At 33.7% G+C, this 17,413-nt stretch overlaps 1 protein-coding gene across 1 annotated transcript in view; it reads right to left on the reverse strand.

Annotated features, from left to right (window-relative positions):
- The window catches only part of LOC113502474 (phospholipid phosphatase 2-like), a 48,763-nt gene extending 37,631 nt beyond the window's left edge, over positions 1–11,132 (reverse strand). Inside the window, exon 1 of the mRNA XM_026884061.1 lies at positions 10,696–11,132. Within this exon, the coding sequence (XP_026739862.1) occupies positions 10,696–10,797 (102 nt within the window). The 5' untranslated portion in view covers positions 10,798–11,132. The remainder of the gene's footprint in view (positions 1–10,695) is intronic.
- Between the last annotated feature and the right edge of the window lie 6,281 nt (positions 11,133–17,413).

Here is a 17,413-nt window from a genome sequence, read left to right on the forward strand (position 1 = left end):
AGTGCAGCCAAGTGATAGCTTTACCGCGGCGGTTCGCGCGATAAATAACTTTATTGTAAACCACTTATAAATAGCTTTGTATTATTAGAAGGACATTTTATTTGCTATTACGTGTCGTTGCGAATATTCCGAGTAGCTTTTATTTTTGGGATTAGTTAGGCTTGGTGTACACTAGTGTTTTAGTAAAGTAACGGTGATTGTTTTAAACTAAATATGTCGTAAGATTATGCTGTTTTATCGGACTATGGTGTGCTGGTTGAATTTTAAGTGCAAATGAAGATGAAGATTTTTTTTATTACTTTGTTTTAAATCGGCTGGTAAAAAGGTATGTAAAATAATTATTCGAATTTTAGAGTCTGAAAAGCTTAGCACAAAAATGTTTTAACATAGATACTAAGTTATGATTAAGCACAACGGTTAGGTCCGAAACTAGTCGGGCAATCCCGATAAATACGCGTGGGCAAGTTTGATTCATTTAATAATTATGAACTATCCTCACGAAAATGAATATAAGGATACCAATATATTTCACAAAAAAAGTTTTTTTTTTCAATATCTTAAATCAAAAGTCTAAGCCGAATTGAAACGTTAGTTTTTCAAAGCGTTTTTATCAGTAGTCAAAGCTTTGAACCCCATATCTTTATACCAGTAACCATACATATTATAACAAATAGTCGACAATAAACAATCGGGAGAAATACTGAGAAACAACATTATCATCTTAAACAAAGCCCGTCTGTTTACTCTTATCAAATCTACGAATTTGTTATTAAGTAAAAAGTGTAGATACTTTGTTATATTCGACGACCTCCGTGGTCGAGTAGCGTACGCACCGGTTTCAAGGTGTCGCTAGCTCTGATGTCCCGGGTTCGATCCCCGGTCGGGTCAATGTAAAAATTCACATTTCTACATTGTCTCGGGTCTGGGTGTTTGTGGTACCTTCGTTGTATCTGAATTCCATAACACAAGTGCTTAGCAACTTAATTTGGGTTCAGAACAATGTATATGATGTTGTCCGCATTTATTTATTTATATAAGTTTCAAAAAGAACAGTCGGATAGATAATTTCAGAATCAAATATTCTGTTTAACAAAAAAAAAATGCGTGATTTATCATATTTAATCATGTAATATTCAATTGTTTACCTAGAAAATAAACAGCCAGATTAGGATTCAAATATTTGTTTAGGTTCATTGATGTTCGATCATAACTATATTTATTCTTCTTTAAGGTGCATTAATTATATTTAGTAGAAAGTTAGCTTTAAGATAAGACGTCACCATCAGATGGCTTTAGCTGCTTAAGACTAATTAGTAACATTAGAACCGTGTAACTACTAACTAGGTACTTGAAAAGGATACCCTGTGAGTTCAATTCAATTAGCGAACACATTAAATGGTACAATTAAGAGGTCAATTTACGGTATATTTTACTTTGATATTACCTAAACTATTTTAATGATAAAATAATCTGATTAAAATAAAAAAAAATTTAAAAATGTTCGAAGTAATTGTAACAGCGCCATCTGTTATCGAGTAGCAACACTAAAAGAAAACAACACTTTCCACATTTTTCTAAGAAGCTCGTATGTATAATATTATGTTTAAAATCTAATCTTGATCTAATATAAACAGTGCAGAAAACTTCAAATTAATTTTCCTTCCAATTCCTTTAATAAAAAACGGTTTACGTTTAAAAACCATCTGCGATTCATCGAAGACTGCTAAAAGCAATTTTATTTATTATTTTTGATACGGTTTTAGACTAAAAATCAACCAGCGATCAGCGAAATTAGATGAGTGTACACTCTTAAAGAAACATCATTTTTTACTTGAAATTGACGGAGAATAATAACAAACAGACTCTTTTTATGCTTATTTATCCTTCTACCTAGATACTAGACCTAACATTACTAAGAATGTATCTTATGAGTAATCGAATACAAATCCAATCTTTTATTACTGAAATCCGTGTTCTAATTTGTTCTAAAGAAGACGTTAATGTTTATACAGATGTGTGGTTTAGACATTAGACGTACTCTAACCGGATTTTCATAAAAGGATGCAAAGGTAATAGGTTCTAAACGACAGGAAGAAGATGACAAAGAAGGAGCTATTTATTTAGACCAATCTATACTTCTATACTAATATATAAAGCTGAAGAGTTTGTTTGTTTGAACACGCTAATCTTAGGAACTACTGGTCCAAATTGAATAAAAAAATCAAAGTGTTGAATAGACCATTCATCGAGGAAGGTTTTATGCTATAAACCATCACGCTGCGACTAATAGGAGCGAAGATACAATGGAAGATGTGAAAAAAACAGGGCAGGTATACCTAAATCATAACTTATATCTCCTACCCACGGGGACGAAGTCGCGGGCAACAGCTAGTTGAAGATAAAGGCAAAGAAACAACATATTAGGAAAGAGGTGGCACATGTAAAAGCTTGACCAACAAGTACCTTGCAATTTTAATATGAAGATTGAACGGAGAAATAGAAGAACCATGTTTCTCGTTACAATATCAGATATAAATGGACGTAATGTGCTGCAGGTTCGATCCCCGCAAGGGATATACTAGCGTATTTGCGTGATCTAAAATGTTATGATCTGAATGGGTTTTTGAAATCGCCCTTTATACAAAGTTTAGGTAAACATAATTATTAAAACTACTATCTGAAAATTCAAATGAGAGTCACATGGCAATGGATATCAATGTTTTATAACAAACGAATTGAATAAAAACGGCGTTTTGTTTTAGAAATTTGACGCTGCCATTGTGCTTGAAAACTGTGCGAACGTTAAATTCGTTGGAGATGGTGGATTAATAAGTAAATAGTAACGCTATTGTCATCTGTACTTCTCTCGAGCAGGTGTAAACGATACAAGGGCGATACGATACGGCGTGGATATCACAACCAGTATGGTTAAGAGTCTGGATGAGCACAGGACTGTAGGCATTTTCACGAGAAACGGGAGGCCTATGAACTGCAGTCGGAGGACAAAAGCTATGAATGATGATGGCTAAGTAGTCGTTAAGCGTCCCGACACTGAATACGTTTTGTTCTTTGGACAGTTTGGACGCCGACTCGATCGAGATTTTTGGACCATCGGGATATGATTATGGATTTCACATTTGGACTGCCGAATCAACCATCAGAAGATCAAATCCCGACACGCACCAATTTCTTTTTAAATTCATGTGCGTATTAAAAATAAATGACTGCACTGATAGCCGAGTGGTTGAGGTCACCACCGTGAACGACGTGTCGCGGTTTCGATCCCCGCGTAGCGAATTCTGACTTTGAATGTTTGAGGAAATCCCTGCGACGCAACGATTAAATTCCGCACTGCAGGAATTGTTCAAAAAAAATGTTATTGCTAAAAATGGAAAAAAACGGAAATAAAGGGAATCGCGTTGATCATGTGTGATTTTTTCAAGGATTTCTTATGATTTAAACTCTGACAATAGACAGTACATCAATCAAGTATACAATAAAAACACAAACATTATCACGCTATAACTTTTGATGGTGATATTTCATACAAAAGATACACAATTCAGGCAATTAAAAGTTATTATTTCAATGAATTAATATCTATTGTTTTGTCAGCTTCAATGACATGCACGTGGTATATCAAAATAAATATTTTATTACACCTGTACTTTACTGAAGATTCTTTTGTAAAATATTTCCTCGTAGTGATAAAATAGATTAACAAAAGCTAAACATTAAAATGATTATCCCTACTAATATGTATTATAAATGCGAAAGTAACGCTGTCTGTCTGTCTGTTACGCTTATGCTACGCTGTCTGTTACCACTGAACTGATTTTAATGAAATTTGGTACAGAGATAGAGGTGACCTTGAGAAAGAACATTGGATAGTTTTTATCCCGGACTTTTGAAGAGTTCTCTTGGAGACGCGATATAACCGACCTCGACGCGGGCGAAGCCTCGGGCGAAAAGCTAGTTCATAAATAAAAATGATTATCGTATACATCATTAAGCGTAAAGCAAAAATTAATAGATTGAAAAAATCTAAAAACGTTTTTATAAGTCACTCCATTCAAATTTTATCAAAACCGGTCCAGCCATGACGCTCTTCGCCTGCAAATTTCAGCCAGCTTATCGAGAAGTGACTCAAAATTAAGTACCAAAAATCCAAACGGTGCGACAAACAAACAAACAAGAAAAGTGTGTGTATAAAAACGTGGAAAAATCGGTCGAGCCTTTCAGAAGTTGTAGGGGGCGTTGTATTAGGGAAGAATTTACCGAATATCTGCAAATATTCTCAAAGCGCACTGACATAGAATATTGATGACTAATCAAGGGAGTTCTTGGCTTAGGTTAATGAGAAAATTGATGGTGGGAAAATGGGATATGGATATCCAATATTCAAATGGGAGTATCAGTTACTGCATCCTTTGCAACTCTGCTAAAGATTTGCAGCGACAACCATCATTCATGCAATTCTTGGTAATTCAACAGCATTTATATATGAATTTGGCAGTTATTCAAACAATTATTCAAAGTGACGTCATCTAATACTCAACGTAAATTACAATATTGTTTCATTATTTCGTTTCGGTAGAGTGAGCGCGTTAACAATACCGCGAGAACAAAAGAGGATGAATATAAAAATATATTTAAAAGATTATTATTAGATTGTGTTTGTTTATAGTACATGCAGTAACACGTTTTTTGTACAGAATTAAAAATAGAAATCATTGCAAAAAGTGCGATTCGTACTCGCTACTCTGAGGGTGATATTTAAAAAGAAAACTATTTCATCATCGGCCTAGCCTTTTCCCAACTATGATGGGGTCGGCTACCAGTCCAACCGGTTTCAGCTAAGTACCAGTGTTTTACAAGGAGCGACTGCCTATCTGACCTCCTCAACCTAGTTGCCTGGGAAACACGCACCCCTTGGTTAGACTGGCTGTCAGACTTTTCAAGATTCTGACTAGCTGTAACGACTGTCAAAGATGTAGGAATAACAGCCGGGACCCACAATTTAACGTGCCTTCCGAAACACGGAGGAACTCGCTATGACAAAGATGGTCACCCATCTACGGACCAACCGCGTCAAGCATAGCTTAACCTGTAATCGAATCACTTATGCCGTTATAGCTTAGCCACGAGCTCCCAAGAAAACTATTTACAACAAAAAATTGTCACCCATCAAATATTTGACTGTACCAAGGGTTTCTTAATCTTGATGATAATTTCATAGCTTATCCGATAGCGCAAAAGATATGTATCGTTTGTAAATAACAACATTCTAGCTATCACGGTTTATGAGATACAGGCTAGTGTCAGACAGAAGAACAAACGGCTAGACGGACAGACAGAGACAGCGAGCCTTATTAAAAGGGATCCTACCCTTTGGATACGAAATCACAATTAGTACCTTACTTTGCAATTCACACCCTATCCAAAACATGAGATTTATAAAAATAAAACAGGGCTCAATAATATCAAAATAGTTCAAGTCCAAATATATAAATCTCCCAAAATTCTAAACAAATAAATATAACACGAAAAATATCCCATCAGAATCGAACTGAAGACCGCCAAGACCATTTCACAATATAGATATCACACCTCGAAACATACGGGATAACCTCGTGAATCGTGGTAACAATATGAGTCACTATCACAAAATAGAGGTGTACCCGTACATGAGTAACATAAAAATTGCTAAGGGAAGTAATTATTTAACACTTCAAGGAAAAACATAGTTTTTTGGTCATTTACATTGTTATCTTGTTTCGTGATGCTTCAGTGCATAGCCGTTTTGTGTGTGTTAATTTTGTCTGCTTTAGCGTATAATTTTAACGGACTTGAAAAAAAAGAGATTATAGTCATATATTAAAGTGTGTATCTTTAATAAAAAGATGCTTATACAAATATCAAAGGAGTACGCTTTTACAAATTTGGGTGTGAACAGCGTCTACCAAAAAGTTTTAAATTAATACGTATACTCGTCCATAAAATTGAAGTTTATTTTTGTAATATCGGTTTCTCAATCTTCCTCTGAAAAGTCTGGCCCGATTTCGACTGGCATTTTACTGGCGGGACCTGTTGATAACGAGTAACGGGCGTAGTTCTATTCTGCATATACTCTATGCTTAGGCTATTTTTATTTTAGAAAAACAAAGAACATTTGCAAAAACATAAGAAAAAACGAAAAAATCTAAAGTTGGTACTTGTTCGTCACTGCGGACAATTTTGTTTTAAAAGTACCTATGGTTACTTTCCACGCGGACAAAGTCGCGTCTACAGCCTAGCTAGTGTTACATATGGAATGAATGATTTACTATCACGATACAACAACACCATTGCATGGATGTGCGGTCAAGTGAACGAGAAACGCCTTTCAATGTTGAATTATGTATCTTTAGAAAAACAGTATCGCAGTAGTCAAGTATTATGATAATACATATGTCCGCGACTTCACGTGGCGATGTAACTTACTTTTAGAACATAGATTAGGTTTTTCTAGCTTGTGTTGTATTTAAGGAATGTTTTCTTCAATATTTCTAGTTGACTTGTAGTAGCACGGGCTCTAAAGCAGCTATTTAGCTTTTTTTATAGATTAAAATAAATTCTATGTTACTTCTTATCCCTAAAAGGACATGACTGCAAAGTTTCATGACGATCGGTTTAGTATTTTTCACGTGAAAGCGTAACAAACAAACTTAGGTACACTTACAGTTATAATATTAGTAGGATTGAAAACTAAATGATGCTTAAAATGGTTTTCCTTGTTTTTTTCGGCATTTATAGAGATTAGGTTGATTTTATGCCTATATAAAACAAACCTAAAGGGTTTGCTTTTGTTTGTTTGTGTGAACGCGCCTATCTTAGGTCATAAACAGCGAGAAGATGCGATACTTGTCAAAGTACATCTTTATTACAAATAGGATAAAAAAATTGGGGCCTCAAATGTTTTTAAAATTGTTCTGACTCATCATTTTCCAACATTTTTCCTCAGGGACAAATTACATTAAATGACATATAAACATGTGAATCACTACAAGAATTAAAAGCAAAGTAAATGAGGTATTTATAGCACCAAATACAGTTGATAATTCATTAATACATAATTATTTAAACTGAATATGGCAATTTTTAACTTTACTATGACTAAGACAGATATTTGATTGAGTTATTCATAAATCTAATTATAAAATGGGACAATGACTATCATACTGAATATTGTACTTTATACATGTAATAAAATCGTCTATAACTCAAATCTATATTTTTTAAGGAATGATTGCGCTGGCTACAAAACATATTGAAGACATTTTTTTTTAATTTTTGCCTGTCACGTATAATCGGTCTATGATAAAAGTTTTGACAACTAAGAGCATCATAATAAAATTTGTTCAAAATATATATCTTAGAATATTAGAAAAGTAGCTAAAGTTTAACTTTGTATTTGTTTTGACATAATACTGCGTTTTCCCTATGATGCATATAAAAGGTCTGTTTCTAAAAGCCAATAGAATTAACTCATTACATTAACGTGTGCATTTTCCTAGTTTTAAAAATAAATACACGATCTTTAGAAGATAAGGCAAAAGGGACAAAATCACGTTCACATATTGTTATGAAAATGAAGTGTGTGAATATTGTTTTATCTTCACAAATATAAAACGAGGCAAATAGGACACAGTTACAACAGACTATGGACTCATAACACATAATTATCAATTATTAAATAAATTAATGCAATTTTTGACTGAAAATCTATGATACGTAAATTGACATCATGTTTATAATGAGAAGTAATAATAGATATTAATTAATGTAATTTTTATATTGACATGTACAGATTGCGAGGGTGCAGACATATTATTAAAACTTATTTTAAAAAAGTAAATCACTCCTTCCACGCCAATTTATTCAGATAAGAACAATCTTTTTCAAAACGATTTTTTTTTGAAGTTGCTTTTAAAATTACGATAACGATTTCCTTTTTAACCCAAGACGAAAAAATAAGGGCGTTATAAGTTTTAGGTGTCTGTCTGTTTGTGGCATCGTGGCTACAGATGAATTAATTAATTAATTATGGCTGGGAGTATGCTTAGACATTTCTTTTATAAAAAATAGTCGAGATTTTGAAAGTTGTGAACAGTGAATTTTTTTACCATTGGGGCCTTTTTTTATTCGGACAGCAAAAGCCACCACAGCAATGATACTGAAATTATTAGTTACCTAATAATAATATTGTTGCTTATAGGTACCTTAATTATAAGCTTTTCCGCATTCATTTCCTAAAACAGAGACCTCAAGATGATATCAAAGAAATGTCTTCTTGGAATTGACTTCGAACTCATACTGTTCGCAACAAACCGGTTTGGTTAGATTCAGAAGTCGTGACGTCATAGCTACAGCCTCAGGAACCCGCTCGGCTTGTTTGCCAATACGGTGCCAGTTGCTATAGGTCCAAATTGTATTGAGTGCAATAAGTAGGCTGGTACTAATAACAGAAACATTATTAGCAAAGCCAGTATTCGCTAGTGGATACATCTATTTAAAGAAAAGGAGTTAGAAGTACGGTGGAGTGATGATATGCCCAAGATGGCTGGCAGGAGCTGGATGCAGCCGAAGATAGATCTCGATGGTGTGCAATAGGGGAGGCCTATGTCGTGCAGTGGACGAATATGGGCTCATGATGCTGAGATATAATCATCTAAAGCTCATCGGCAGCTGTATTATAAAATTTGATACCGCTTTCAAAATGTATCTTTTTGCTTTTGTCCGAAAGTCATTTTGTCAGTGATAGCGACAAATTCTTTGGTGCGATTCTTACAATTTCTTTCGAACAAACCTCTTTTCTCGGAATAGACTGGTGCTAATTGGCTTCTTGGAGAAAGTTGTTTATCTCCATACTTGAAAGAGGATTTTTGAACATGATAAGGACAAACATTGTACCAGCACAATTATTATTAAATAAATTCAGTACGGGCCGAAACACTAACTGTCAATACAATGAATTTATATTTAGATCAGTTGGCAAAATGCTTGGGAGTGTACCAATAGTCTTATTTAATTCCAATTTTAATTAATTCATAGGCCATTGTAGAGAGCGTAATTGGGGCACTGTTTGATCAACGTCGTATGTACAATAGAAAGGAGCATACCTGTCATAGATGACATATATAGTCTCTTGAATATATTTTATTATCTTGTTTTAACGTCTAAAGGCATGCAGTTAAGCTGTCCTACGATACAAAAGTTTTTGTATAAGAAGTTAATTCTAGGAAAAAGCGACTCTAAATAAATAAAAACCACGATGAGAAATAATATAAATGTTACTTATTTCACCTTAAATGAAAAAATAATATAAAGATCGGATTCAGAAGTTCTAAAAAAAATAAAGGGGGTGAGCCATAAAATTAAGAACCGCCTTACAACAGCGACTCTGAGAAGTAAGTGTCGGATTTTCTTTATTATTGACAGGCGAAATGTAGAGCCTTAGCTGAGGTAATAGATACGTAGAGAAAATGGAGCCTCAATTTATCGTAATATTTTGATGATCCAGCCTGTCCAGTTTAACAATTGTTGTGTCACTTGAAAGTCACCAAACAACTATCGTTTAGCTATTGTGAAAGTTCTGCTTGGCCTGGTCCCAAGTTGAAGAGAAAAGAGTACAACTCCAGTAACCATATCCAGCCAGCGAATCCTTTATCCATATCTAATATTTTCCAAGAAAGAAGATCCAATACTTCTTTATCTTTCCTTTAACAGAAGTTGTCCACGAGGATTTAAATTAAAAAAGTAACGATAAATTCTTAATTAAATAAAACTTAAAGGTCAATTCTTGCTTGGATAATGACGATAAGGTTATTGCTAGCCTCATCCTACTATTGACGAATTGTGAAACTTTACGTATTTTGGCACCAGACAAAAAAAGAGCGACTCGAAAGAGTTTTGACAAAATTGAGATAATATTTTGTAAGTAAGAAACATTGTTTTATTTTTATTTTCAGGATTTTCAGTGCGATTATATAATTTCTTCAATAGTCATAAAAAAATAAATTTATCAAACTGCAAGTTTACGCGCTACAACAAAACCTAACATTAATTAATTAAATAAATTATATGATTATATACGATTATTGTCACATACTAACATTATAGTTTCTAACTGTAACATGTGCAGAGTGCACGTGTGTGTGATTGTGTATACCACATAGAGAAGGTTATACATGATGTTAGTAAATATTGAAAACGTTGGAGCGCTTAGTACCCAAAACAAATGAATTCTTATCGTAAGTAATGCAGATTAACAAGTAATAGAAAGGGTTATTACTTCGAATTAATTGATTAACCCACTGCTGGGCATATCCTTCCGTTTGTTTATGCTATTATCCTTTGACTGTTGTCCTTCTTATCAAAATTTCCTTATCATTAAAATGTAACTAAAAATTTAAGGGGTTCTCAAATGTGTTATTCTTGCAATTTGAAAGAGATAATTTCACCGTTTGCCGTTACTTCTATGTTTTATATGCTTTTACGTATAATTTGAAATACAATTCGTATTAAATGTCTGCAATATTTTGCGTGTTTGACATTACGGCTTTATCTCGCAGGCAATTATATTATCAGATAGTGTAATAATCTTATCTTCTAAACAGATGTTATCAACAATAAAAAATAATGAAATAACCATACCGTTTGATTTAACGTTGTATTTGAGGCCATGTTAATAGTAAAAACCTCCGTGCTTTCAGTCGGCGATATTTTACTGGCACTAACACATTCGAACGCACCCATAATAATAAAAAAAAACACTGACACACAAACGTTCTTATTTCAAAACTTCAAATTTCAAATGCAGTTCCATAAGTGTTCGTTTATCATATTCGAACGTTATTTTTGAAGTTGGAATTCTTTTTTCGATTTTATAACGGTATTTTTTTAAGTGACACTGTTCTCAAGTGTTCAAGTTGAGATATCGTGTCGACTGACGGACGCGTGTGCGCAGGACCGAGTGTGCTCATTGATATATAGCGACTGGATGCCTTATGAGTGTAGGTGTGTAAGTGTATTGTACTTAAAGGTCAACCGGTTTCGTGAAGGAGTAAACTGGAGTATGGGAAATGCGGATCGGAGTCGAATTGTTTTTTTTTTACTTTTTACTTTGAGACTTTTTATAAATCAGCGTTGGCTTTTTATGGATATTTGTTGATTTTTTAGTAGATTTTTTTATTACAATACTTGCCTATCCAATGTTACTATTTCCTTCTTCTGTCATAAATTTGTATGTTTCATAGAAAACAGTGATAACTGACTGCAATCTACTTTTTTCCCCAAAAGGTCAACATTATTTAAAACGGTGCATAGTCTTGATCCTTGGCGTTAGTTTCTTCTCTCAGAATATAGTTCATCTAAATTTATTATAACCAGTTCAGTTCCTTGCATATTCCTGTCATCGCTCTAGTATTATAAAGGTGATAGTTTGTGTGTTTGTATGTATGTTTGTTTGTAGCTTCCCCACATACAACGGCGATAACAAGCTCGAAGTTATTTGATATGAAATTAGGTGATGCCCTCGATCCGACTGCGATTAAGTTATTACTTTTGCATATTATACTTTATGTATAAAAATAATCATATTTTGAATAAAACTTAAGCGAAATAAAGATCATTATTAAAAAAAAACTGCGATAACCCAACCAAATTGTAATCAGTTGATTTACATTAATCAGTTCAGTCTAATGTTTTCTTATTTTATTAATAATTAATTTGTTCCTCATTGAGCCACATTAGTTTATTTAAAAATTGATAACATGGCGCCAAAGTTCAATGTTAAACTCGTCAATTTGTGATAATTTGCAAAAAAATATCGAGACACGAGATATGTTCGAGATTTAAATGATATAAAAAAAAACAACTAATTCAGTATTTTTGAGAAAACCCTAAGTGAGACCCTGTCGGGGTGCAATGCAATTTGAAACTTGCAGCTTTAACACACCTTAGCAATTTACTAAAACTAATTCATAACTTTCATAATATTATTACCTACTATTTATTCTCTAGTAGAAAATAAGGCAGATGACACGTAATAATCAGTCCTTATCAAGGCTAAACGACCAGGAAACAACAGTAATGAATAATTACTAAGCTATGTCTGATCATCATTTATGAGGTCACTGGGTATAAGCAAACAGACACTACAAACAGCGTAATTAGGTATGTCGTTTAATCCAAAACTTAAATAGAGACGTGTTTAAAGAAGATAGAGAAGAGAAAAATCATTTTCAGTCATGAACTATGTAGGTCGTAGATCTAGAAGAGGTTTTGATGTCCAATATTCTTTCACAAAAAAACATACAGACGCCTTGATATACTTGAAATAAAATTGGATATTTTTTTATGGGATCAAATGACAGCATTGACCGGATTTCACGTTAAATGAAAAAATAATCAACAAAATCAATTCATCAAGTCTGAGATTATGAGGTGAGGAAGGTAAAAATGTAGGTTCGGACCCTATCGGAGTCACCATTTGTTAGTCTCCTAAACATTTTAATAGGAATGTGTCAGAACATAGAGACCACATGAAAATGATTTTATATCTAGAAGACCGTTTTGCCGCTACAATTAGCAAAATTTCTCGCCTGGTGACAATGAAATTGAATTAAAATCTATTGAACTATAGTATATTTATAAAAGAATCGTAGAAGGATTTGAGGAGGCCTTTGCCTAGCAGTGGAACACAGGGGGCTAATAAAAATAAAATGACATACAGACTTTTTTGAAGAAGAAATTGCCATCCATGCCTTTTCTAGTAAAACTATATCAGTGTTACCCACAACAATCTCTAGTGAATCATTCACGTGAACGAAGTGAATGTTAATAACGTAGTGTTATGTCAGTTTGTGGGTCACCGTTGTATGAATGTATGTGTTGTGTGGATGTATGGGTTGTATGTGATATCATACACGGACAGTTCCGTCTCGTCTTGAATTTACGTAACCCGATTTTTGATAGGATAGTATTTTGTTCGTTTTTAATGTGAGTGAAGATGAGTCCTTGATCGTTAGATAAAGTACTTTTGGAATAAAATGTTGTAAGTAAAATGTTCCGAAGAAGCCCCAAAAACGAAAGCCAAGTTTGTAATGTAGATAGTTTTGGTCTTCTCAAACAAATGTTGATTAGCTAGAGACAATTTCGAAAAAGAACAATTATTTAATAATATTCTGTTATTTTTTTGTTGTAACTCACACTTTGCCTAAATTTACAATTATTGGTATGCCGAAAAGCTGGTTTGTTTATGTCAGATAGGAACTTATGCCGAACTCAATCTCAAGTAGGGAACCTAGAGTTAAAATTATGTATTTTTTATAATTTGTAACTTCAACAACTTTTTATCATTTTTTAATGACAACGTGTGAATTTCGGTTATAGGTACAAAAAAAATCATCCTATATTAACATAGTGAGATAAAAGATTACACAGAGTACCTATCAGCTAACTACATATGAAATTTCATCAAAATTTGTCTAGCCGTTTAGGCTTGAAGAGTTTACAAAAATACACACATATTTCGTGTATTGTATAATGTTGGTATGGAATGACGTTTTCGGAAATGTATCAAATCAAAAGCTTGCACTCCGACAAACAGCAGAGATTTAATAAAGAGAAAAGAAAAATAAAATAAATATGATGTATTATTTATTCTCAGCAAAATCCGCGGCAAAAGACATACATAGTTTTAATGAGTTCACAACAATGACCCTATTGTTATAATCCTATGCTATCTGTAAACTAATGAAATTACGATAAGAAATTCAATTTACAATAATGGCAATTTAGATTTGAATATTATTATTATTAAATCAGGTATGATACGAGACCGTGTGATATTATGGTATTTAGTAACTAAATTATTAGATATGAATAAACTAGCTGTTGCCCGCGACTTCGTCCGCGTGGTCAGAAGATACAAGTTAGGATTTTTTGAACGGGAGCCCTCGAAGATAAATAATTTTCCCTGTTTTTTCCACACTTTCCATTGTACCTCGCATTGTCGCTCTTATCAGTCGCAGCGTGATGGTATAAAGCCTAAAACCTTCCTCGATGAATGGTCTATTCAACGCAAAAAGATTTTTTCAATTTAAACCAGTAGTTCCTGAGATTAGCGCGTTCAAACAAACAAACAAACTTTATATATTAGTATAGAGTGTAAAAGTATAGATTAGTATAGATATAATGGAACTCAGTTAGTTGTTAATAACGATACTTGTAAAGGTAATGCAAACTGCCTAGTTAGTTGTAACGATGTTATTGAATGTAGTTTATCGTGCATAACTATTATAGGTAATAGTGTATTATTAAAAACTAGCCGAAGAACGCGGCTTCACCTGTATCGGATATCGCTGTGAAGTATAGTTTCATGACGTTCGGTTAATTAGTTTGACTTACAAACGTAAACGTAACGTAGTAGGCGTGAAAGCCTTACATACAAACTTACATTCACATTTATTACTAGCTGTTGCCCGCGACTTCGTCCCCGTGGGTAGAAGATATAAGTTATGATTTATACCTGCCCTGTTTTTTTTTACATTCTCCATTGTATCTTTGCTCCTATTGGTCGCAGCGTGATGGTTTATAGCCTAAAGCCTTCCTCGATGAATGGTCTATTCAACACATAAAGTATTTTTCAATTTGGACTAGTAGTTCCTGAGATTAGCGCGTTCAAACAAACAAACTCTTCAGCTTTATATATTAAGTATAGATATAGATTTTAGTAGGAAAGTGGGGATTTACACAAGGGTTATTTAAAATAAACAGTAGCACATCTTAGGCTTCATTTTGAAATAGAAATGTACATGTACAATTACGGCTCAACGGCTGAATAGGTTGTTATCCACCAATTGATTTTTTTTATAACTTATTTTAGTTAAAGGATTTAAAACAAAAACATATGTAAATTTTAATTTAAGTCTTGAATTTAGGCACCCTTAGACACTGCAGTGTTCACGATGTGATCCTGAGAGTTACCAATTTCGCAGCGAGAGTATCGTAGATACCTATTTATAAACGGAAAAACAATATTGGTGTGATATTTGGACTACAATCTAGTTTATAAAATAAATAAATGCGGACAACATCACATACATTGTTCTGAACCCAAAGCAAGTTGCTAAAGCACTTGTGTTATGGAATTCAGATACAACGAAGGTACCACAAACACCCTGACCCGAGACAAGCAGGAATGTGAATTTTTACATTGACCCGGCCGGGGATCGAACCCGGGACCTCAGAGCTAGCGACACCTTGAAACCGGTGCGTGCGCCACTCGACCACGGAGGTCGTCGAAAGTCGCTAGTTTAAAAATATAAAGCTCTAAAAATAATTTAAAACATTAGTAAAGGTCATCAAATGTAAATTTACAAAGAAATGACTCCAAATTCCAACGAGCAATACAGTGTAACATTTCGTTATATCATTATGACATAACAAAAAAAAAACATCTGATAATCTTTACGCTCGAAGTACTAAACCACTCATATGTCAACGATCGTCAAAGTCCGTCAAACTTCGGCTATATTCGTATTGGCGCCACTACGATATTAAAATGAGTCACAAGTACTTTAAAAATTAAGCCTACCTACATTTAAATGCGTCACGAAAGTAAGACTTCATGAGTCACTGGTTTCTCAAGAATTCCAATACCTCCACGTATGCGAATACATTTAATATTTGCACAGTTACCAACAAGTCTTATAAGCATTGTGGAAGCGAGATAGAGCAATACGAGATGTAGAGCGCCTTCTCTTTTCCACAAATGCAGTTACTTAACGATGGTCATAGACCCCTCAAGTTACACAAACCAGAAGTTACATACGTAGTATTTATGGCTACCGAATTTTATCAAAACAAAAACGGGTATACGAAATTAAACTGTACATGGTCAACGTTAAGATTCATAATTGTTTGAATGTTTATTTTGGTGTTGACCGTTTGTAAGCAATGTAATCTCGGGTTTGTGTTGTGTTGTCAGGTTATATGTACATATATTGTTTATCTTTGTTTTAGCTCCTTACGCATATGCAAATATTAGACTTGTGGTAGAAAATGTAGAAAAGCGAATATTACAAGTTCCGTAAATCTTCTTGACTTAGTAAAGAAATGTAGTATTTTATATTCAAAGAATTTTTCAATTTTTTTTTGAAGGGAAATTTTTATCCAAAAAATAGTAATAGATTTTCTTAATTCTAAAAAGAAAGAAAAAACAAACAATAATTAAAAACATTGCTACAGCTATTACTCAAGAATATGTTTCTTACTTTTTACTTTCCGTTAAAAGCATGATATTCACATGCCTTTAATCATGAGTAATTTACTACATATTTCATATTGTCAAAAAGTACCAAAAGTAAAATACAATCCAACCAATGAATAATATTTCTTAATGTTTAACAGAGGCAATATATTTTACATATACTTATCATTTATTTAAAGATTCTAATTTATAATGACTTAGAAAAAACTCGTTGACACAGAACGCAAATTGGAGCTCACTAGGAAAGAATGATGCAGTCGTGTCTATTCTAGAATCAAAGTCGTTAAAAACTAATTAAATAACAATTAATTCAATTGTTACTCCGTCTAAGTATGTCCAAGGTAGTAAAGTGTGGAATAAAACTGGCAGAATTCTTAAATAAAGTCAAATAATTTAATTTGTGACTGATTTACTGGCCGGACTATGAAGTACTAATGATTTTCTCCACCCTGGAAAAGGCGGATAGGTGTATGGAACTCTTACCGGCTCCGAACACCCGATAGCTTACCCTCTCTCGTACCTGGGAGTGCGATGCAAGCTATCGCAATCCCAGACAAGCGTATTTCAAAATAACTGAACTGTGTAATGTTAAGGTACTGACTCACTTGACATGGTGTAGAATAGGATGAATAAGGACACTTCAGGGAGTAGACACATTATACATATTGACACAAGAACCTATTAAAAATTAAATTATCTCAAACTATGCGAAATCTTAATGGACGACAAATGCTCAAGACGTAGAGATAAAAACAGCGCAACAAATACCACAATTTAAGTACAAAACCTGGATGCCAATTGAAAAGGATGCGCTCTTGCCATGTGACGTAGGTTCTGACTGTCTACTACAATTTGTTCAAGCAATATTATTCCAGTTGTGAAAGAGGGACAGCGCATTACACGGTATAGAGCAACGTCTCTTTTCTACATGGGCGTGCTTACTTTAAAAGGTGGTATTAAGTCCTGGATTGTTTGACCGCAAGCTAAATAATGTGTGGAATGTTGAAGGATGGCGCCAGCACGGTACCTTGAATGTATAATGTGTGGAATCAGTCAACGGCTCAATTCGGATCTTTATGTTTGAGGACATTTTTTCTT

This window comes from Trichoplusia ni, chromosome 2 (genome assembly GCF_003590095.1).
Source record: "Trichoplusia ni isolate ovarian cell line Hi5 chromosome 2, tn1, whole genome shotgun sequence".
In the NCBI taxonomy this organism is placed as follows: Eukaryota; Metazoa; Arthropoda; class Insecta; order Lepidoptera; family Noctuidae; genus Trichoplusia; species Trichoplusia ni.